Source organism: Mauremys reevesii, linkage group 1, assembly GCF_016161935.1.
Source record: "Mauremys reevesii isolate NIE-2019 linkage group 1, ASM1616193v1, whole genome shotgun sequence".
Classification (NCBI taxonomy): Eukaryota; Metazoa; Chordata; order Testudines; family Geoemydidae; genus Mauremys; species Mauremys reevesii.
The window spans coordinates 243237577-243260803 of NC_052623.1; the positions used below are offsets into that span (position 1 = coordinate 243237577).

Genomic DNA, 23227 nt, shown 5'->3' on the forward strand with positions numbered 1-23227 from the left:
CACCAAAGATCAAATCCTCGTTCTGACATTAACCCCTTTTTAGATTTACTCTGCCTCAGTTTCCCCATTTGTAAAATAGGAATACTACTACTCACCACTGCTCCCACCTCACTGGGGTATTCTGTGGATTATATTATGTTTGTAAAGTACTATGAAGATATAAAGTCTTATATAAATGCTAAGTATTATTAAATCTATACATGTAATACCCAGAAAATGCTCTACTGAATTAATGGACTAACATTTTAAGATTATTACATTTTAAGAGACCAACAGGCGTAGAGGAGCACACAGTTCAAACAGAGCCATCCCTTAGGGAGGATTTATTAAAGGGAATACTCTATATCTTAGTAAAAAGGAGAGTATAGAAGTTGATAAAGTACAGGTAGGAACTGAAGAGAAACAGTCAAATGGAAAAGAATCCCATTTAATTACATCATATGAAGGCAGACAACTAAATATTGAAAAATGTTATAAGTGCTTGTATACAAATGCTAGAGGTCTAAATACTAAGATGGGTGAACTTGGGTGCCTCATATTAAATGAGGATATTGATATAAAATATCTATTTTCTGGTTTGTTGCCCATCGGTCAGATCCTCAGCGGGTATAAGTTTTCATAGCTTCATTGACTTAATGGAGCTATGCTAGGTTATAGAAACAGATGATCTCTCCCCATCCATTTTATTTACTTTGAAACAAATAGTACAAATATATTGTACTTCTGCTGTGCTTGCATCCTCAAGGAGGGTTTCAAATTAGAATCTGCATATTGTTTCTTCTGTGATACTTACCTTCATCTGGGTGTGCATTCTGGTTATCTGAATTGTCTTTAGGAAAAGACAAAGAGGTCTTCTGCAGCTGCTTGAATTCTTGCTGAAGATATATTTTCTTTATTTCACACAGTGTTTCAATGTGAACTTTGTGAGAAAACTAAATAAGAAAACTGATAGTTACAAGATATACAATTAGCAATAACAATACTATCATACATGCTAGAAAATTTTCTCCTAAATTAAGATGAAAAAGAATGTCCCAAATGTTGAAATCTGACATATTAGTTGTGTCCCTTTTGTTACCGCCCATCAGTATCGGTACTTACCTGCTTTCTCATCACCTTCTTTGTCACAGAGTTTTAACCAAAACAATCTTAATGGCAATGGCTAAAAACATGCTCAACTGACACTGAGTTGTCTAGAGAAGAGTACAGATTTTTAAAAAATTGATAAATCTGAATTCAACTATCCTGTCTTTCAGGATTTCAATTCCACAATTTTTCACCATTTTGATTAAATGAACTGTGACTCTCTCTTATGATACTATACATAGATTTGGATTTGCTGAATTCCTTCCTTCTCTCTTATGTTTCATCCGCCACATTTCAACTTATTCCAGTTCTGAGCTCAGTCTATGACTCACATTTGGAATCAGTCATGTTAGTCATACAGAGGTGCCATAGTTTTTCTGAATCATTTTATGATTCAATCTTTGTGCAGTTCTCATTCTTTGATATTGATTACAGCAAACCAAATGCCCACAGACTGCGCCAGTAGTATCACCACTCTCCAATCTGTCAAGTCTCAAACTTCCTTCAATTACTTTAGTAAGTTTAGTCCTTCCCTGCATGCTATGTTTTGATCATAATCTTCCTCGTGCTCAGTACAAATTTCAACAACTCACATCTACATTTTGTTGACAACAGTGGTATCAAAGTGGAGGAAGTGTTGCCTTATACACCTCTACCTCAATATAACGCTGTCCTTGGGAGCCAAAAAATCTTAATGCATTATAGGTGAAACCGTGTTATATTGAACTTGCTTTGATCCACCGGAGTGCGCAGCCCCGCACCCCCGGAGCACTGCTTTACCACGTTATATCCAAATTCATGTTATATCGGGTGGCGTTATATCGAGGTAGCGGTGTATATCCAAAGTGTATACATTGGACTGAGGTTGAGATGGAAATAGGAGACAGACTTGTTGAAAGTTTCTGGGTTAGGATAAAAGGGTTAAAAAAAACAAGGGTGATGTCATGGTAGGGGTCTACTACAGACCATCTAACCAGGAAGAAGATGGATGAGGTGTTTTGTTTTTTTTATCAGAGGGGTAGCCGTGTTAGTCTGGTTCTGTAAAAGCAGCAAAGAATCCTGTGGCATCTTATAGACTAACAGACGTTTTGCAGCATGAGCTTTCGTGGGTGAATACCCACTTCTTCGGATGCAAGTGGTGGAAATTTCCTGGGGCAGGTATATATAAGCAAGCAAGAAGCAAGCTAGAGATAACGAGGTCAGATCAATCAGGGAGGATGAGGCCCTGTTCTAGCAGTTGAAGTGTGAAAACCAAGGGAGGAGAAACTGGTTCTGCATAACTGGTTGGAAAGCCATTCACAGTCTTTGTTAGTAGTCCTGAGCTGATGGTATCAAATGGAGTCCCACAGGGATCAGTTCTGAGTCCTGTTCTGTTCAATATCTTCATCAGTGATTTAGATAATGGCATAGAGAGTAAATTTATGAAGTTTCCGGACTATACCAAGCTGGAAGGGATTGCAAGTCCTTTGGAGGATAGATTTAAAATTCAAAATGATCTGGACAAACTAGAGAAATGGTCTGAAGTAAATAGGACGAAATTCAATAAAGACAAATGCAAAGTCTCCATTTACGAAGGAACAATCAGTTGCACGCATACAAAATGGAAAATGACTGTCTAAGAAGGACTTAGAGATGACTGTGGAAAGGAGTCTGGGGATCATAGTAGATCACAAGCTAAATATGAGTCAAAAGTGTAACACTTACTGAAAAAATAGCAAACATAATTATGGTATGTATTAGCAGGAGTGTGGTAAGCAAGACACGAGAAGTAATTCTTTCCCTCTTCTCCATACTGATTAGGCCTCAACTGGAATATTGTGTCCAGTTCTGGGCACCACATTTCAGGAAAGATGTGGACAAACTAGGGAAACTCCAAAGAAGAGCAACAAAAATGACTAAAGGTCTAGAAAACATGACCGATGAAGGAAGATTGAAGAAACTGGGTCTGTTTAGTCTGGAGAAAAGATGACCGGGGCGAAGGGGGGGGGGGGGGACACGACATGATAACAGTTGTCAAGTACATAAAAAGTTGTTATAAGGAGGAAGGAGAAAAATTGTTCTCATTAACCTCTGAGGACAGGACAAGAAGCAATGAGCTTAAATTGCAGCAAGGGCAGTTTAGGTTGGACATTAGGAAAAACTTCCTAACTGTCAGGGCGGTTAAAGACTGGAATAAATTGCCTAGGGAGGTTGTGGAATCTCCATCATTGGAGATTTTTAAGAGCAAGTTGGACAAACACCTCTCAGGGATAGTCTAGGTAATACTTAGCCCTACCTTGCTGCAGGGGACTAGACTAGAAGATCTCTTGAGGTCCCTTTCAGTGCTATGATTCTATGATTATTTTGAGAGACACGCAACAACTTTGATATGCCCATTCCTTTCTTTCTAATTTTTTAGAATAGTTAAAAATTTAATTGAAAATTGAAATTTGAGGCTAATATTTCTCACATAAAAATCTTTCAAATATATGTTATATTCAAATAAATACTTCAGAGTGACCGAAAAGATCAAAAAATGAAAATCTGATAAAAACATAGAAATGCCCACTCAGTTGATTTTTGTTTACTTTTTTCAAACAAAAAAAGGTCCACACAACCCTACTTCCAGGGTTTTAAAAATGTATTTATATTGTTTCATTAAAAAGGAAACATGAATATCTGTAATGATAAGTGACTGTTGTGTGCTGTACCTTTGGGTGAGTTTCATTATTCTCTCTTTCTGAGATTAAACTTTATTTAAGCAGCTGAAGTTAGAGAGTATGCAAATAGCTTTTGTTGCTCTTTATTAAAACTACAATCAGGCCCAATCCCATAGAAATGTGGAAAAAAACATCTGAGCTTGTATCTGAAGATGAAGGAGCAAAAGCACAGCAGTAGATCCAATTCTCCTCACATCAGTGAAAGTCAGAAATAACTCTACTGAAGTTACTGGATTTACAAATGAAAATTTTGGTGTACGAGGAGAATTAGTTCATGTGCATTCTGGTCTTATTCCTAGAAACACTGTGTGGCACTGTACTGCCAGTGCATTCCCACACACAAACTAGCATCTAAACAAATATAGTTAGGATGATGTCAGCCTTACCTCTTTAGTTCCTTTAAGATGTAGGCCCTCATGCCAATCAGGGCCTAAGGCAGTGCCAAGTTTGTCAGCTGCTGCCACACTTCCTTCTTCCTTCTCACTTCCTGAAGTCAAGGATGTGGAGAATATCAGACTCAACATATGCACGATACAAAGACCTTATGCACTATTATACAATCCTCACAACTCCAAAGGATTCTGAACTAAGAGAGTAGTGTGAAATGGGGTGGGATGGGGGGATTACCATGTGCTGGAGTCAAAACACTCCACTACTTCTAGAACACATCATACTTCAGGATTGTAATTTTATTATTTTATTTTCTTAACAACACCTTTTACCCCTTAGCCACCACTCACATGCAACTAGAGATGGAGTAAAAAGTAACCACGGTGTGAAAGCACACAGCAACAATACAACAGATTAAAGAAGTTGTTCCAGCACACCCTTACTCACATGAATCAATGGGGCCACTCATGTGAATAGAGAACTGCAGGCCTCATTGTAACACAGAAAAAATATTAACATCCAAATTAAAACAGATGGGGGAATTTTAAAAAGCATCTAGCACAGGGGTGAGCAAACTACGACCCCCAGGCTGGATCCGGGGCTTTGGATCAGGCCCGAAGGATTGTCTTCCCCCCACCCCCCACGGTGCTGCAGGCCCCACACCGCGCTCAGAAGCAGATGGCACCACGTCCCTGGGGTGGGGGGGCAGAGGGCCCCGTGCATTGCCCTGCCTCCAGGTACCGCCCTCCGCAGCTCCCATTGGCTGGGAACGGGGAACCACGGCCAATGGGAGCTTCGGGGGAGGTACCTGGAGGCATGGCAAGGGCAGCATGTGAGGCCCTGTGGGGCCCCCCTCCAAGGGCTGCACAGGAACTAAGAGGGTAGAGTGCTTCCAATTACCAATATTACTTGCTGCAGCACTTGAGCAATTATATAACATGCAACATCATCAAATAGAGACAGAGATACATGCATACATACCAGTGTATAAATTAAATAATCTTTAGAGAGCAATATTACACAAACATTTTAGAAGTATGATAATTAAAATCTTTTTAATGTTTGTGTTTTTAAAGAGGGAATGCTATTTTGAATAGTGAAGCTTTTCTGAACATTGTTAATTCGGCTGATCTCAGGTTTACATATGATTTTGGATGTTGGTGTAAATTCAAGTGCCAACTAATATGCTAATATACTAAAGCAAGGATTGTATTTTACCGTTTGCCAGTACCTTCTGTCGTATATTTGGTTCTTTTACATGCAATTGCAGTCTCTAATTTCTCAGCTGTTAGCTTTGGAATAAGGAATTCAGCTGCTCCCGCATCAAAGAAAGTATTCCCAATGGCTTTGTCTTTGATGGCCCAAAGCACTTCACATCCTTCAATTTCATACCTGGAAAGCATATTTCAACAATGGATACAATTATGGGTTGCCATAGAGGAAATCTTTGTTTATGAGTCATCTAGATCAGCGGGTCTCAAAATTTAGCAACCCGAGGCCTGCCATTTTGATTTTAAAAAATTTGGGGACCCCCTACCCTGCCCCCCGCTCGCTCCATCCCCTCTTCCTCTGTCACTTCCTCTCCCCCACCCTCACTCACTTTCACCAGGCTGTGGCAGGGACTTGGTATACGGGAAGGGGGTGAGAGCTCTGGCTGGGGGTACGGGCTCTGGGATGGGGCCAGGGATGAGGGATTTGGATTGTGGGAGGGGACTCTGGGCTGGGGGCTCTGGGAGGGAGTTTGGGTACAGGAGGGGACTCTGGGCTGGGGCAGGGGGTTGAGGTGTGGGCTCCCGGTGGCGCTTACCCAGGAAGCAGCCACCAGGTTCCTGTGGTCCCTAGGCTGATGCGCGGCCAGTGAGGCTCTGTGCACTGCCCTCACGCCTGCAGATGCTGCCCCCACAGCTGCCATTGGTCACGGTTCCTGGCCAATGGGAGCTGCAGAGCCGGCACTCAGGCAGGGGCAGCGAATAGAGCCTCACTGGCAGCCCCTGTGTCTAGGGTCCACAGGGACCTGGCAGCCGCTTCCAGGAGCCGCAACGAACCAGGGCAGGTAGGGAGCCTGCCTAGGAGGGATGGAGGGGGAAGAGTTGAGCAGCAGGGCCCATGGACCCCCTGGATTGGGGTCCGCAGACCCCAGTTTGAGAAACGCTGATCTAGATTAAAAGGAGGGCAGGTGCTTTCATTCCTAAACCTGGACACAAAGTTAATGCCTCCCTGGTGAAAGAAGAAGTTGTGTGCATCCTATTTTCATGCCCTTTAGTACTGGTTATGGAGATTACATGTTATCCCCCTTTTTTATGAGACAAATCTACATGTACATATACAGTACAAAATGTCACTAATGGATCCAAGACCCTACGGCGTCATGACAAGATTCCCTCCCCCACACACACACACACACACCCCACCCCCCAGTCACGTACACTACAGTACCTAAAGAAAATCTTTGCCTGATGAGAGAAAAACCATAAGCAAGACTATCCTTGGCCCTCCAATTTGGTAATCCCTGCAGCATCCCCCACCACTTTATCCTCAATTCAGAGTAGGGGCAAGAGTCCTTCCAGCACATTATCCTCATTCCAACATCAATCCTGGTATTAAAAGGACTTCAGAGGAAGGTGTAAGAACCACACAGTAGGCAGATCTGCTCCATACTCCCACATTAGGTCTCATTCTAATCTCTAACAGAGAATATCTTAAACCCTAAAGCACGAGCTTTAACGTCCCTTTCAATTATTTTTACATTACTTTAACTCTGGATGTTATCCATGTAAATGTCCAATCCCTTTTTGAATCTTGCTGAATTATTGGCCTCAATGATTTTCTGTGATAATGAGTTCCACAGTCCAATTACATGTTGTGTGAAAGTACTTCCTTTTATCAATGCCCTTACTAAATATAAACAAATAATAATTAGAACTTTATTATAAAGCATTTTAAAAAAATCCTAAGATAACACATGCTTGGATAACCCAGTTGTTCTAGTCTTTATTTGCACACATTTCTCAATAACTTTAAGAAAATAATTTACTTACACTAATTCGAGTGCAATGCCACCATTTCCCACAACTGCTATTCTTTTAGCTTTAGCCAAATGATTCTGAAAGGCCTATAGTTAAAAAAAAAAAAAAAGGACAGCTTACAGTATTTTAGTCACTCAAACTTGACCAATTTACATAATTTAATATTCCTCAAATTCTCAAATGTATAATTTTAATAATTATTATATGAATGATTGTGAATGATACACATCTAATTATGTTAAGGCATTTTATTGAAGTTAATTAAGACTCTATAGCTCTGTTAGGATGCCACAGTGTGCCTCTACTATATTGCTTTTATAGATAGATAAACTGAGAAGAGGAAAGGTAAGTGATTTAGTTGAGATTAAATGGCAGAGTTTGTAATAGAATCCAGGAGTCTCTCCCTTATCCTAACCACTAAAGCACGTTTCTTCTCATATTTTATAATGTATTTAAAAGCCAATATTGAAATCATGTTCTGTTTGTTTGAATCCAATTTTATTTCACTCAATATCTTGTAAAAAGAGAAAATGGACCAGGATAAGGAGACTGTTTTGCATTTATAACATTGATTTAACAGTAAGGTTCTTAGATTTGCCACAGACTGTTTTGTCTGCCTGGAAAAGATTTTGAAAAAGAAAATTAAGTCCCTGAGTTACATAACTTATGAGCAAGAGATGCTGCTATTCAGAAAACAAAGAATACCAGACAGTATTTTCTATCATATCATTAACACTTGGGACACTATATTTTAAACAAAAATCTGCATCCACTGGGACTGAATAGCTCATGGCACAGAAAGCCATTAAATTATGAACTGTTGATTTGAATCTAGTCCAGATCAGCAGTGACCAAGAGTCATGACGATCTGGTGATGGTTCGAGAATTTATGAAAGAATGATCTGGTAGTCTCCATCCCATACCATATGGATCAACGTACACAATTGACCACTCTTGTGGTTAGTCACAACAGAGAAATAAAAAACTGAGAGGCTATGGAAACAACTATCCTCTCCTATCCTGTCCCTAGAGCAGCGGTAGGCAACCTGTGGCACGTGTGCCAAAGGAAGCACACAAGCTGATTTTCAGTGGCACTCTCACTGCCTGGGTCCTGGCCACCGGTCGGGGGCGGGGGGAGGAGGGCTCTGCATTTTAATTAAAATTTTAAATGAAGCTTCTTAAACATTTTAAAAACCATATTTACTTTACATACAACAATAGTTTAGTTATATATTATAGACTTATAGAAAGAGACCTTCTAAAAACATTAAAATGTATTACTGGCACGCGAAACCTTACATTAGAGCGAATAAATGAAGACTGGGCACAGCACTTCTGAAAGGTTGCTGACCCCTGTCCTAGAGGTTGTCTTTCTGGGCTTGTCTTCATTAGCCTTCTTTAACTCAAGTTACTGGATAGCCAATTTCTTTACAAAAACAAATTTACAGCCTGGATCAAATGTGTGGGGCATCCTCACAAGCCTTTACAAATTTGTTGAGTACCTCAAGTTAATTGGCAAGCACTGAACTTGAGCTAAAAATATATGGTGTAGACATACCTATACTGTAGTAAGCAAGAGAATATGGGGAAGCTTGCTGCCTATGCTGTATGTTTTCAATCTGGCACCTGTTACCAGCACAAAATAAACTACTATTTTGCTTATTCTGAAGGTTCTCATAATGGGAACCCACTCTATCCATTCATGAGTTATTTTTTTAAATAAAGATCTTATTTTTTAAAATGGCATTTCAGAGTTACTTCTTTGCTTCTAAAAATATGTAACAATGGTTTCTATTATTTATTTCTGGTATTAGGATAACATCTTGTTTATCTATTTCATTCCACAATAATTTTTACATTACACTGTGACTAACCACGTGTGTAGTTAGGATGCAAAATGCTAACATGTTAATGAACCATGAAAATATGTTACCTGAGCACTGTCAGTATCCCGGATTCCTAATACATATGGGTTTTCTTCAAAAATTAACTTAGGTTTTGCTCCTGCACATAGGCAAAGTTTTTCATATATACACTGTTTGCCATCTTCTGTGAAAATTTTCTGTTAAAAGATTAAAAAGGTAAACCATCTATATAGATCAACTAAGAAAACCTAGGGCACACCTAAAAATCACAGTATTTTGCTGGTTTCAAAAACTGTAACTGGCTATGGGAAAAGTAAAAATAATTAAGCAAGTCCTCTCTCTTAACTAATTAAATATCTTAGCAGTTTATACTACGCTCATGACAGTGCTATGTGAGTTCCTATATCACTTAAATGGAAATTGCATATAGTAAACTCAGTAAGATTACAAGACAAAATATAAAGCATGCCTCTTGTTGGCACTCTGTATTTTGTTATGGTGTTGACGGGAGAGTTTGTTTTGTGCATTAGATTGTTTTTTATTAGCTTGTATATCATGGCAAAACCTACACTGCTTTATTAGTCCAAATGCTATTTTTATATTGGAGATTACGTCTGTATTTTGTAGAACGGAAGGCTGCGATTAATTTACATGTATGTACACAGAATTCTGTTGGGGGCAGCCTGCAGTATAAATAGTTGCTTTTGGGATCTGTGTTCAAAATCATGCTTTTTCCCCCAGGTCTTTCAAAGAATATAAGTGCCATGGATGCAACTCTACATACTGCCACATCTGGTCAACCAAGTATCTGATCCAAAGTTCATTAAAGTCAATGGAAAGGCTACCGCTGACTTCAATAGACATTGGATCAGATTCTAAAAGAGCAACATTGTCAGGTTCTGGAGAAAGCCACATAAAGCTGCAGCATGGAACATTTAAAATGCAACATTTTGTAAGCTTATTTGCTGTTCTCCACCTCAGAGATGGCCACATTACAATGGTTCTGTCCATCTTGTAGAGAGCTTATAAAGGGCGTTGGGATCCTTTGAGATGAAAGGATGTACACATGCAATATGGCTGTGACTTTTGGAGGATTGCCCAGACCAGTAAAAGGATCCGTCACCATCTGCCTTATAATCTTGAGTGCCTAAATACTAAACTACCGGTATATGGCTCAGAGCCCTGACACCAATAACCAGCCCACAAGCATAAAGGTCTTACCCTGGCTTTCATCTGCCTCATTACTCCTTGCAGGGTAACCCTATCAGCCTTTCCAATTTTCCCCAAATCCGCCTACCCCAAGTTCTTAACTATCAGACACTCAGACATTTTCCCTCTTGTTCATCACCCATGAAGGTGCGAAATCAGCCCCTGCCCTCCTATTATCAGTTCACTTTGGCACATACAATACAAACAATTTGCACACCAGACACCTGGTTGCTGTAAAAATAAACAAAAAGTTTATTTACTAGAAAACTCATAGATTCAAAGATGAAGCAGTAAGGAAAGGCAAACACATATAAGTTACACAGAAAATAAACAAAGACACAATTTCTGGCTTTGCACTTCCATATTAGATAAACTCCTTTTTCTAATAAAAGTTACCTATTGCTTTTGAACAGTTTCCCACAGTGCTCCTTAGCCCAAGTTAGAGGAGATCCAGCATTCACAGATAAATCCCCGTCTTTGAGACTGTGCAAAGTCTAAGTGTCTGCTAGTTAAGAACTCAGGAAGGATGGATTTGGGGAGATTCAAGAACAGAAAGGCTGTTGGGGTCACCCTATAAGCAGTAACTAGGCTGGTGGAAGCAAGGGTGAGACCTTTATGCCTGTGATCTGGCTACTGGTGTCAGGGTTCTGAGCTATAGCAGCATAGTACTAAAGCCACCCAAAGGTACAGGGCAGGAGTTACTGAACCCATTACTGGTCTGGGTGATTCCCAAAATGTCACAATGGCCATCCCAGGGGACATCCCTAAAACAAAACAAAACCCACAACATATTAATAAAGCGCACACACAATAGTTTTAATAATGTATTATACCTGAGCGCATACATCAGCCTAAAAGATATAGAATATGAGTATACTACCTTAACCTAAGTACAGTGAATTAATTACAGGTATACCAGTAATTACAGGTATACCATATAATAAAAGCAAAAAACAAAGTTGGCTCTGAATGTGGGTAAACAAATAATATTGAGGTAAAAAACAAAGCCTTCCAACTTTACTCTGTAAGTAAGACACTGAACAAGGATTAGAGAGACAGTGTGTACTATATTTTTGCTGGAGAATGAAGTGTAGAGATTTATTTATTTTGTTCTCCTGAGAGTTAAAAGTGGGTATTTATTATAAATTTATAAAGTCAGTACTGTTTTTGGTTTCTCTTTGGCAACAAACCAAGTGACAGTTCACAGAAAGTGCCGATTAATGATTTAAAATTTTTTCAGGAATCTTAATTCTATTATATCTGGTTTCATGATCAACCTCTTTGCTACTCTGCTTTAAAGATCCATGCAATATATTAGAGGAATCAGGAGTCCTGATCTAAGCATCCTAACCACTGAAATTTTCTAATGACTTATGACCTATGATTGTTTTTTACCCCATTGCCTACATTTCTTCTAAAAGTGCACTGTAAGTGAACTGTGACATTTCTCTTCTGTTCTAAATCTTGGTAAATTAATTTAAATAATTAAAAATTCTGTTTTAATAACATATTTCATTTGAAAAATGGATCCCTTCTTAAACCCATTCACTTTCAGGATCCATAAAAATTAGGCAAAACAAAGTTCTCTTACATGCTCCTGGCTTTTCAACTGTTTCACTCCAGACTCTATAACTTTAATGTTGGGATACCGTTTTTCTAACATAGTGCTTGGTTGTTCTTCAACATCAAATTCCTCTAGTGTTTTGGAGACCTATAGTTTAAAAAAAAAAGAGAGAAATCATTTATGTTTTAATTGTTTTTCTTCTTTTATTAAGTTTTCAACCAAACCTATTGATTGGAAAATAGATATGTTCACTCCCAGTCTGTAAACTTAAAGCACGAATTCTTTCAACCAACTTAGAAAGTTACTACTAAAATTAAGCATTTAGGTACATAATCTGTTAATAAATATTCCTAAGAAAGGCTCTCAGCAGTACGTTATCACTCAAAATGGAACTTGGACTTCTAAATCCCTATTTTGAGACATTTAAAATTAGACTAGATTAAGCACCTGAGACTATATTTGCCCCCAGAGGACTGACTAATCAATCAAATAGGTCTTTTCCATATCTAATTTCTGTTGTTATAAGTGGGGCTGGTAGAACCATCTATTATTAAGGTAGCCCTATGCTGGTAGAACCATCTATTATTAAGGTAGCCCTATGCTTTTCATTTTAAGACTGTTTCCAGTTGCTTATAACTTTGCAAAACTAAATTCACTTGGGCTGCAATGTTCCATGCTGGGCCTTAGCCTAAATTTTTTGGGGAAAATTTTAGCAACAACAGTTCAGTTGTTTTTAAGAACAAGGCTAGAAAAAAAATACACCGTTTTGCCCACATTAAAAAATTCTGGTGACCTTTTCTTCGAATAGATCTATGATCCATATGCTGTGAGCAGGGACTTGACATTTGACAGGGGGGTGGCCTTTGTGTAAGGGATACGTATTTTGCTGTTCCTGTGAAAATATGCCAAAATTTGGCCAAGTGATAAAAGTGAATGAAAAATCCCAGTTCATACATGTATTCAGGAGAGACTTCTTAGAGATTCACAGCTAAAGTCTCTGAAGATTCCATCTTCACTGAGCATGCTTGAGTCTTTCACAGCTCCTAGTGCAGACTGATCTAACAAACATGCCATCTCCATACACCAACTGAGCATGAGCCATTCTCTCACAGCTCCTACCTGTGACCAGACTCTGCATAAACCATCTCCACAAGCAACTGAGTATGCTCCAGCCCAGGGTTAGGGGGTGAAGTCAGACTTTCCATGTAATGACTGCTCCAAGCTGGCATGCACAGTCTCTTCTGTTGGCACCCGGGTAGTGTGGAGGATGAAGCTGTCTGATTCAAATGCAGAGGAGGCAAAAGCCAGACCAGGGGGTGGGAAAGTAGTAGATTGGAAAAGGAGTCTGGTGAGACTGGGACTGGAAGAACTCAGGGGAGAGAAACTGGGAATGGCTGGGCATGGAGATTGTTACAGGAAGCCAGGACGGGAGAAGGGGGGAATAGCTCAGTGGTTTGAGCATTGGCCTGCTAAACCCAGTGGTGTGAGTTCAATCCTTGAGGGGGGCCATTTAGGGATCAGGGGCAAAAATCTGTCTGGGGATTGGTTCTGCTTTGAGCAGGGGGTTGGACTATATGACCTTCTGAGCTCCCTTCCAACCCTGATATTCTATGAATGGAGACTGAGCTTGGGAGCTTGAAGGAAGGAAGCTAGAACAGGTTGGACAAGCAGACTGGGAGCCAAGGGGAAAAGGGCAAGAGACTGAAACCATATGCATAAGCATTTGTGGGGTCAGGCCCTAAATTATCTCTACTGAGTAAATGCTTTAGTAGCTTTTATAGACACCAACACAAAAACAAAAAAATTAAGTCTCTCTCTTACCTGTTTGAAATTTGTTACTGCTTTTATAACCGGAGAAGCTGTTACTAAGAGAATCTCTTCTGATGGAAATTCTGTAGCCAGCTTGTAAAGAAAGAGAGAGCATGATGAGTGAACACAGCTGTCAGTGGAATTTGACTTTAAATAAGACAATAACAGTACTAAAAAAAACAAAAGTTATCGTATTAAGGATTTTAGTCGTGTAAAAACCAGAGATGTAAGCAAATATTACTTCCATTTTACAGAAGGGTAAACTTGGTTTGGGTGATACAATGGAAGCGAACCTGACTCCCAGGTCCAAGGCTTTCTTTATTTACAGACATTTCCATAAGACTCACATCATGACATAAATACCTAACCACAAGACGACCCTTCATACCATCACACAAGCCAAACTGGGAGGTGTAAAGTCACGCTAACTGAGATCTGAAGAGCCTGTATGCCTGGAGTCCAATTATTAGTGGGCAGAGGTAACTCAGTTAAAATTGTATTAAAGACTTATGACTATAGAAAGAACAGTGAATACCTGGTATCTCTGAATGAGTTTTATGGAAAATGGATTATAATCTTTGGCTAATTATGGATTTTTTGATGTCCTGGTTATATAATCAAGCTGTTTAAAAATTCATGTTTTTGCTATTTTTGCCAGGGAGGGTCTCATTGGCTTCTGCAGTCCTCTAGCAGAAAGATACAACAACAGATTTGGTTCAAATTTGTACATATTGTTGTTTCCGTAACACAGGTTCCTAGAATATGATCTTTGGGTAAGTGAATGGCAATTTTTTAAACAAAAGTACTTTAAAGTGGTAACAGCAAGTTTGTGCGTTAATCTGAAGCCACTGATTTTTAATTTAATGACAAAAAACTGTGCCGCAGCAAGAATGTTGTCTGTTATAAAGAGAGGAAGAGGCATGTGGGCTTGCTTCATAAGGGAAAGTTCCCTTAGCTAGGAACCAGGAGCCCAGATACTCTTCTAAGTGCAGTATAAATTCTCATGCAATTCACTACCTTTATTATTGACTAATGCCAGGGAGGGTTGAAAGGGATAATTTTAAATTGTTGGATGCTAAGTAATTTTATTTTAAAAATTACTACAATTCTTTAGTTTCAAGAAATAAGAAATGGTAGGCCAGATCTTATTAATTGTTTCTATTGCTGTCAACTGAGGGGTGTGGCTTCCATTATTTAGTCACAGGTACGTTAAGGGCTCCATGAGCAAGTCTAAGCAAAATAATCAATGTTATTAACCATGACTATTTTAATATTTAAAAACGGAAAAGAAAATATTAAACACCACAAATGACCAAACACAAATGATAAACTGGTTATTTCCATTACAACTTCTTCTATATGTCTCTCTGAGGAGAGTTTTTGACAGGAATTACACTTTTAAGAGTGAAGAGCCTCTGGTGGATACTTTTGTCTTGGTAAGATAAGACTCAAGTATATGGTTTCCCCAAATTATTGTGAATCTATTGTTTAGATACCTACGAATGTTTTATAATTTAGTCTCATGGGAGGTGGACTTGTTAATAAACAAATAGTTTATAGTTCGTAAAGCAGGCAATCCTAACTACATCCTATGAAATAAAAAAAAAATCAATTAGAAAAAGCCATTTAAGGAGCTGTCTTGAGACAGGCCAATTAACCAACATTTAGAATATTAAATCACACTATTTCTTTGGTCTTGCCTACACTACACAATTTTGTCGACAAAAGTCAGCTTTCATCGACAAAACACTGAGGTATACATACTGAAATGCTCCTCCCACTGATGTAACTTCCCTGCTATGCTGACATAATAAAACCATCTCAACAAGCGACATAGAGCTTTTTGCAACATAATTAGAGCAACACAGCATCAGCGTAGACACCTTACTTGGTTATGTCACCCTCCAGGAGGTGTCCCACAATGCCCATCATGACCACTCTGGTCAGCAGTTTGAACTCTGCTGCCCTGACATGCACCCATCCCCCGTTTAAAGGCCTGGGAATTTTTGAAATTCCTCTTCCTGTTTGCTCTGTGTGCACAGTTCACACAGCTGACGCAACAGATGCGCTCCCATGTGGAACACACGGGAGCTGTTGGATCTGCTGATATATGGGGAGAGGAGGTTGTGCAGTCACAGCTTTGCACCAACTGTAGGAATTTCAATACCTATAGGCTAATTGCTATTGGCATGCAGGAGAAGAGGCACAAAAAGAACACGCAGCAGTGTCGTGCTAAAATCAAGGAGCTGAGACAGGCGTACCAGAAAGCAAGGGAGACCAACCATCACTCTGGTGCAGCACCAAAGATATGCTGCTTCTGTAAGGAGCTGCACGACATCCTCGGCAGTGACCCCATCTCCACCACCAAGAGCCCCGTGGATACTTCAGGGGCATGGAGGCAACGGCCATCGGACTCAACTCCAGTGAGGAAGTGGTGGATGAGGAGATGGAGGTGGAGCTGGAAGACGATGTGGAGCACAAGGCAGGGTCATCTAGTGGCACAGTGAGTCAGGATCTCTTTTCCAATTCGGAGGGGTCTAGCTAATCCCAGCACTCTGGCTTTGGCGCGGAGGATGCAGGAGAGGAGAGCTCTGGTAAGTGCTCATTTTGCTTTCATACTGCATGGTGACGGGAGATTGAGCTCTCATGTACTTTGTTATATGTTGGAGGTGGGATAAGGGACAGAAATTAACAACAGAGCCTGTCCATCTATGCAGTGGGGCCACAGCAGAAAAGTTTATTAATGTACATGGGGATGTCTCTGGAATCCTCCATAGTGATCGCTAGGAAACTTTCCTGTAGGTACTCTGCAATCCGCTGCTGAAGGTTCCTTGGTACAGCTGCCTTGTTTCTACTCCCAGTGTATGAAACTTTGCCGCGCCACCGAGCAATTATTTCTGCAGGAACCAGAATGGCACACAGACAAGCAGCATACGGGACCGGTCTGAAACCACATGCAGGCAGGAGATGTTCCTTTGCATCCTGAATTACCCTGAGGAGTGAGATATCGGGTTTGATTACCCTAGCCTGTGGAAAAGGGTACAAGTATTCAGAATAGGCTCCCTAGCCACTAACAGTAAACCCTTTGAAAATCACCCTTTGTACTTTCTTGCCCTTTCCTTTCCTCCCCCCGCGAACTCACCATAATTGGGACTCACGGCCAACTGTGTGCTATCCAAGGGACTGTGAGAAAGAGGTGTGTGTAACTTTTGTGATTCACGTCTGTGAACGCACTCACAATATTGTCTCTGTTCACTGTTCTTTTGCCTTCTGCACATGTGCCTTGAGAACACACTCCTCCACACTGGCAGAGAGCCTCCATCAGATAAGGCAGTGAACCCAGGAGGAATGAGGAGGATATGTTTTGACAAGTGCTGCAGTCAACAGACGCAGCACATAGTGAAACAAGAGCATGGAGGGAGACAATTAATGAAAGACTGAGGCTTGATAGCCAGGAAGGGACACGGGCAGGAGTGGATGATAAACCTCCTGGACCAGACAGAGATGTTGAAGTCCCTCATTAGCCTGCAATCAGAGCAAATCCACGCCCGACTCCCTCCAGCCACTACAGAACTCTGGTCCATCCCTCCCCCAACTCCCCTACTGCATTCATTGCGTGTTTCCAGTCCCTCACAGTAACCTGTGCACGCCACGCTTGAGAATGATTTTCCAATGAAAACTGGAATTACACCCAGCTATGAAAGCCCTAACCGCAAGACTGTTCCTCATTTTCATGTTCCGTTTGTCCAAAAGTTTGTTTTATCCCGTTATTAAACTTGAGTCTTTGAAATAAAATGAGTTTTTATTTGTGACATACATACATCACTCAGTGCTAACACTGAACCACAGTGGCTATAGGTAGGAATATTTGCTCCTTGCAATACATCCTCAAGAAGCAAGCACTACAGGGATAAGTAAACATTGTCTGGCTGAATGCATCTCATACAGACACAATACTGAGAATCACTGTCAAAAGCTTCTTCAAAACCTCCCTGATTTGAATAGCCTCCCGTTGCGCTCTTCTAATTGCCCTTCTGTCTGTCTGCTCAAAATCAGCAGCCAGTTGATCAGCCTCAGTGGCCCACCCTGGGGAAACTTTTCCCCCTTCAATTAACAAATATTATGGAGAGTACAGCAGGCCACAATGACCATCGGAATATTTTCCTCATTGAGGTCTACCTGGTAAAAAAAGACAGCGCCAGCCAAAGGCACATGCAATGGTCATTCGGCACCTGCTAAGCCTGTTGTTGAATTGCTCCTTGCTGCTGTCTAGGATACCTGTGTAAGGCTTCATGAGCCACAGGACCAAGGTGTATGCGGGATCTCCAAGGATCACTATGGAAATTTTCATATTCCCCCACTGGAATCTTCTGGTCTGGAAAGAAAGTCCCAGCATGCAGCTTTCTATACAGTCCATTGTTCCAAAAGATGTGTGCATCATGCACTTTCCCTGACCACCCCGCATTGATGTCAGTGAAATGGCTCCTGTGATCCACCAGCACCTGCAAGACCATGGAGAAGTAGCCCTTTTGGTGGATGTACTCTGTCGCAAGATGGTCGGGGATGTGTGTTCTATCTATCGTTCTGCCGCAGTTAGGGAATCCCATTGCCTCAAAGTCATCAATTATTTCCTGGACATTACTAAGAGTCACAGTCCTTTGTAGCAGGAGGTGGTTAATGGCCCTGCACACTTGCATCACCGCAGTCCCCATGGTGGACTTTCCAACTCCAAACTGATTCACAACTGATCAGAAGCAGTCTGGAGTTGCCAGCTTCCACACAGCGATTGCCACTTGCTTTTCCACAGTCAGAGCAGCTCTCATTCTGGTGTTCTTAAGCTGCAGTGCTGGGGCGAGCTCCACACACAGTTCCAGAAAGGTGACTTTACGCATCCAAAAGTTCTGCAGCCACTGCTTGTCATCCCATACATGCATCACAATGCGATCTCGCCACTCAGTGCTTGTTTCCTGATCCCAGTATCAATGGTCCACTGTGGCAAGCAGGTCTGTGAATGCCAGCAGCAATCTTGAATTATTTATTTCCACGGCAGACAGCAGGGCAGGCATCACCAGCTCACTCTCTGTTTCGCAGCTCATGAAATACTGCAGGACCAGCCGCACTGTGTTCATAATACTCATCACTAGAATGGTCAGCAGCTCAGGATCCATGCTGTCAGGCACAGATGGCAAGTGCACAGTTTACAAGGGCTGTTGAAAAATGGCACAAAATGAAGTAGGAAGCCCAAGGAATGATGGGATGGAAAGAACTGCATCCCAGGATGGCGAGCACATCCCCATGATGTAATCTAATCCTTTGGCAAAGTCGTAGTTAACTTTGTCTCATGAATTCATGCTGAAGTTTTGGGACATCCCAGAGGACCGGAAAAGGGCAAATATATTACCTACCTATAAAAAGGGGAATAAGGACAACTCAGGGAATTATAGACCAGACAGCCTAACTTGGGTACTCAGAAAGTTAATGAAGCAAATAATCAAACAATCAGTTTGAAAACAACTAGAAGATAATAAGAACATAAGAATGGCCATACTGGATCAGACCAGTATCCTGTCTTCTGACAGTGGTCACTGCCAGGTGCTTCAGAGGGAATGAACTGAACATGGCAATTAGCAAGTGTCATCCTGTCATCCTGTCCCAGCTCTGGCAGTCAGAGACTTAGGGTCACCCAGAGAATGAATGAGTTCCACAGATTGTGTGTTGTATGCAAAAGTACTGCCTTGTGTTTGTTTTAAACCTGCTGCTTATTAATTTCACTGGGTGTCACCTTGATTTTGTCTTATATGAAGGATTAAATAACACTTCCTTTTTCACTTTCTCCATTATTTTAGACCTCTATCTTATCTCCCTTCGTCACCTCTTTTCTAAGCTGAACAGTGCCAATCTTTCTACTCTCTCCCTATATGGAAGCTGTTCCATACCCCTAATATTTTTTATTGTCCTTCTTTGAACTTTTTCCAATTCTAATATATCTTTTTGAGATGGTGAGATCAGAACTGCACACAGTATTGAAGGTATGGATGTACCATTGATTTGTACAGTGACATATGATATTGTTCTTTTGTCTGCTGCTGCAAAATGAGCAGATGTTTTCAGAGAGGTGATAGGTAACAGTCAACCTGGATTTGTCAATAACAAATCATGGCAAGCCAACATACTATCCTTCTTTGAGATGGTAAGAAGCCTTGCAGATGAGATAAAGCTGTAGATGACAGCACCATCAGACAGCTGGTGAAGAAGTGGCTCCACCTTCCCCAGAGGGCATGCACGGACATCATCTACATTTCCCACAGGCAGGGCGGCACCAACGTACCTCAGATGGGTGACCTGTGCGACGTGGCGGTAATGACCCACACCTTCCGCCTCCTGATGTGCCCGGACCCAACGGTGAGGAGCATCACCCAGGAGGCCATACGGAACACAGTCAGAAAATGCATCGCCAGGGCCCCCCCCCAAGCGGGACATCGCCACTTACCTCAGCGGCTCCCTGGAGGCTGAGTTTGGGAGAGAGGGGGGAGACCTGTCCTCTCTCTGGTCCCGTGCCCGCAACGTCTCGAGACGCCTGGGTAAAAGGATCGGCTGCTGCTGGAAGTGGTGCGAGGAGCGCTGGGAGCTGGGCATACTGGTGCCACACGTCAAGCCCCCGGACCACACCATCGTCACCCCAACCACCAGAGCCATGCTAAAAAGGTCCCTGAAAGATGCCATCCGCTGTCACTACGCTGAGAACCTCAAACGGAAGCCGGACCACGGCAAGGTGTTTGAGGTGTCCAGCAAGTGGGACGCCAGCAACCACTTCCTTCCCGGGGGCAACTTCACCAGGTTCGCCAACTGGCGGTTTGTCCACAGGGCCCGACTCAACTGCATTCCCCTCAATGGAGCCATCCGCCACGGCAACCGGGACAAGCGCTGCAGGAAGTGCGGCTACGTGAACGAGACCCTGCCACACGTCCTGTGTGGTTGTAAGCAGCACTCCGGAGCCTCGCGACACCGCCACACCACCATCCAGAACTGGCTGGTGAAAGCCATCCCGCTGTCTCTGGGGAAGATCACCCTGGACTCCGCCATCCCCGGGACAGACAGCCGACTGCGACCCGACATCGTCGTGACGGATGCAGAAAAGAAGGTGGTCCTCCTGGTAGACGTCATGGTGCCTTTCGAAAACCAGTCACCAGCCTTCCACGAGGCCCGAGCACGGAAGGAGTCGAAGTACGCCCTGCTGGCTGAGACCCTGAGAGCCCAGGGCTACGAAGTCCAGCTACACGCCCTGATCGTGGGAGCCTTGGGCTAGTGGGATCCCCACAACAAGCCGGTTCTGAGAGCGTGCGGGGTTGGTTGATGCTACGCCCGGCTCATGATACAGCTCATGGTGTCCGACACCATCAGGTGATCCAGAGACATTTATACCGAACACATCACCGGACACCGCCAATACCACACCGAGTAACCGAGACTGCCGACCAGGGAAATAACCCACTCCCTTCCCTGACGGACCAAAGGACGCACCCCACACATGTACTTATCCGCTCCACCGATACTGACTTGGACTCCTTATTCATTCCATGGGTGGTGTACCCGAGCCCACTTATCCACTGACACTTTAAAAACCCTTGCACCCCAATCTGGGTCTATGCCAGTTATGCGATATGTATGTATCTTTTCATCCTTACAAATGATATCTGTAACCCCTCATAACCTAAGCCTGACCTCAGATGTACAGTACCTTCCCTCTCAACCTGTGTATAGTTCATTTCAAACATTCACTTTAATAAAAATTTTAAATCTATTATATAGCTCGACTTTAGTAAGGGTTTCGATACTGTCTCACGTGATGTTCTGATAAACAAACTAGGGAAATATAGCCTAGCTAAGCCTATAATAAGGTGGGTGCACAACTGGTTGGAATACCATATTCAGAAAGTAGTTATCAATCGTTCAGAGTCAAGCTGGAGGGGCATATGGAGTGGGGTCCTGCAGACCCCTGTCCTGGATCCTGCACTATTCAATATATTCATAAATGATTTGGATACTGGTCTGGAGAGTACACTTATAAAGTTTGTGTACAATACCAAGCTGGGAGGGGTTGCAAGTGCTTCTGAGGACAGGATTAGAATTTAAAATAATGTTGACAAACTGGAAAAATGGTCTGAAATTCAGTAAGGACAAATTCAAATTACTACATTTAGAGAGAAATAATCAATTGCACAAGTACAAAACAGGAAATGACTGCTAAGGAGGAGTACTGCAGAAAAGGATCTGGGGGCTATAGTAGCTGATAAAATTAATATAAGTCAACAATGGAACACTGTAGCAAAAAAGCAAACATTTTGGAACACGGGGGGGGCAATATGAACAGCTGTGTGGGTTCACAGGTGGGGGGGCTGTGTGCACAGCTGTGAAGGGTTGCACAGGTAAGGATGGTCTGTGTGCATGGCTGAAGGGGGTGCACAGATGGGCAGTGTGGACACACAGCTGTAGGGGATGCACAGATGGGCTGTGCACTGATGAGGGGGGCTCCGCCACACAGGTGGGTGGGAGAGTATGCACAACCGTGGGGGTTGCACAGTGCAGGGGGACTGTCTGCACAGCTGTGGGGTCTGTGCACTGGTGACGGAAGCTGAGTGCACAGAGGAAGAGGTGTGTACAGGGGAGAGGGGCCGCGTGCATGGCCGAGGGGTGGCCTGGTGGACCCGACAGCTCAGGGACCTGCAGTGGGGGCTGAGATTTTCTTACAGTGCAAACCGGGGAGCAGGTGTTTAGACCCCAAGACGCTCTCCCGGCGCGCGCCCCACGCACTGGGCGGTTGGGGGCCGGCGGGAAGTGGCGGGTGTCGCGCGCGCGTGGGGCGGGAGGGGCGGTACCTACCCGCTCGGCGCAGGTGACTCCCGCAATCCCCCCTCCCACCACCACAAACCGGCTCCGCGCGGGGAGGGGAGCCGCCATCTCGACGCCCGGACCTGGCGACAGCAGAGGGTGGGAAGAGCCCTGGCTACGGTGCGCGGCGGAGCTCAAACCTCCCCGCTTCGCGTTTGCGGCGCCGCCTGCCCAGCACCTCCGCACACGTGACGCTAATGGCAACCTGGCCGCGGAGCCGCTGCTGGGGCAGGATCAGGCCTTGAGCGAGGGCAGGGCCTGGAGGCTGAAGTCTGCTGAATCCTGCGCCCGGCAGCCGTCAGGGGCCAGGCTCCCGTTGTTTGCAGGGTCACAGCTAGGGTGACCAGAGAGCAAATGTGAAAAATCGTGATGGGGGGGGGCAATAGGAGCCTATATACGAAAAAGACCCAAAAATCGGGACTGTCCCTGTAAAATCGGGACATCTGGTCACCCTAGTTCACAGCAGTGTCAACCCCGGGAGTTTAAAAATACCGAGTCACCCACCCCACCCCCAAATCCTGAGATGTAACCCCCCCCCCCCCCCCGTTATCTAAATTTAGGGCCTTTGCCTTCTGGTTTTCAACCCATTAAAGCTCGGTGTCCTCCACAGCCTTGAGCAAGAGAAAGAAAGAAAAGCTGAGAGATGTATGCACTCACAGCACCCCAGGGATATTAAAGAAAGAAAAGGGG

The 23227-nt window shown here is 42.9% G+C and overlaps 1 protein-coding gene across 2 annotated transcripts in view; it reads right to left on the reverse strand.

The window, feature by feature from the left end:
* PYROXD1 (pyridine nucleotide-disulphide oxidoreductase domain 1) overlaps positions 1 to 22680 on the reverse strand; it is a 30510-nt gene extending 7830 nt beyond the window's left edge. The window contains exons 1-8 of one of the 2 annotated variants that reach the window (XM_039518313.1): positions 22529 to 22680; positions 13661 to 13741; positions 11867 to 11986; positions 9135 to 9263; positions 7214 to 7287; positions 5407 to 5567; positions 4172 to 4272; positions 794 to 932 (exon numbers count right to left, since the gene is read on the reverse strand). In XM_039518313.1, the coding sequence (XP_039374247.1) occupies positions 794 to 932; positions 4172 to 4272; positions 5407 to 5567; positions 7214 to 7287; positions 9135 to 9263; positions 11867 to 11986; positions 13661 to 13741; positions 22529 to 22606 (883 nt within the window). In that variant the 5' untranslated portion in view covers positions 22607 to 22680. The remainder of the gene's footprint in view (positions 1 to 793; positions 933 to 4171; positions 4273 to 5406; positions 5568 to 7213; positions 7288 to 9134; positions 9264 to 11866; positions 11987 to 13660; positions 13742 to 22528) is intronic. The other variant, XM_039518319.1, reaches the window with a different exon arrangement.
* Between the last annotated feature and the right edge of the window lie 547 nt (positions 22681 to 23227).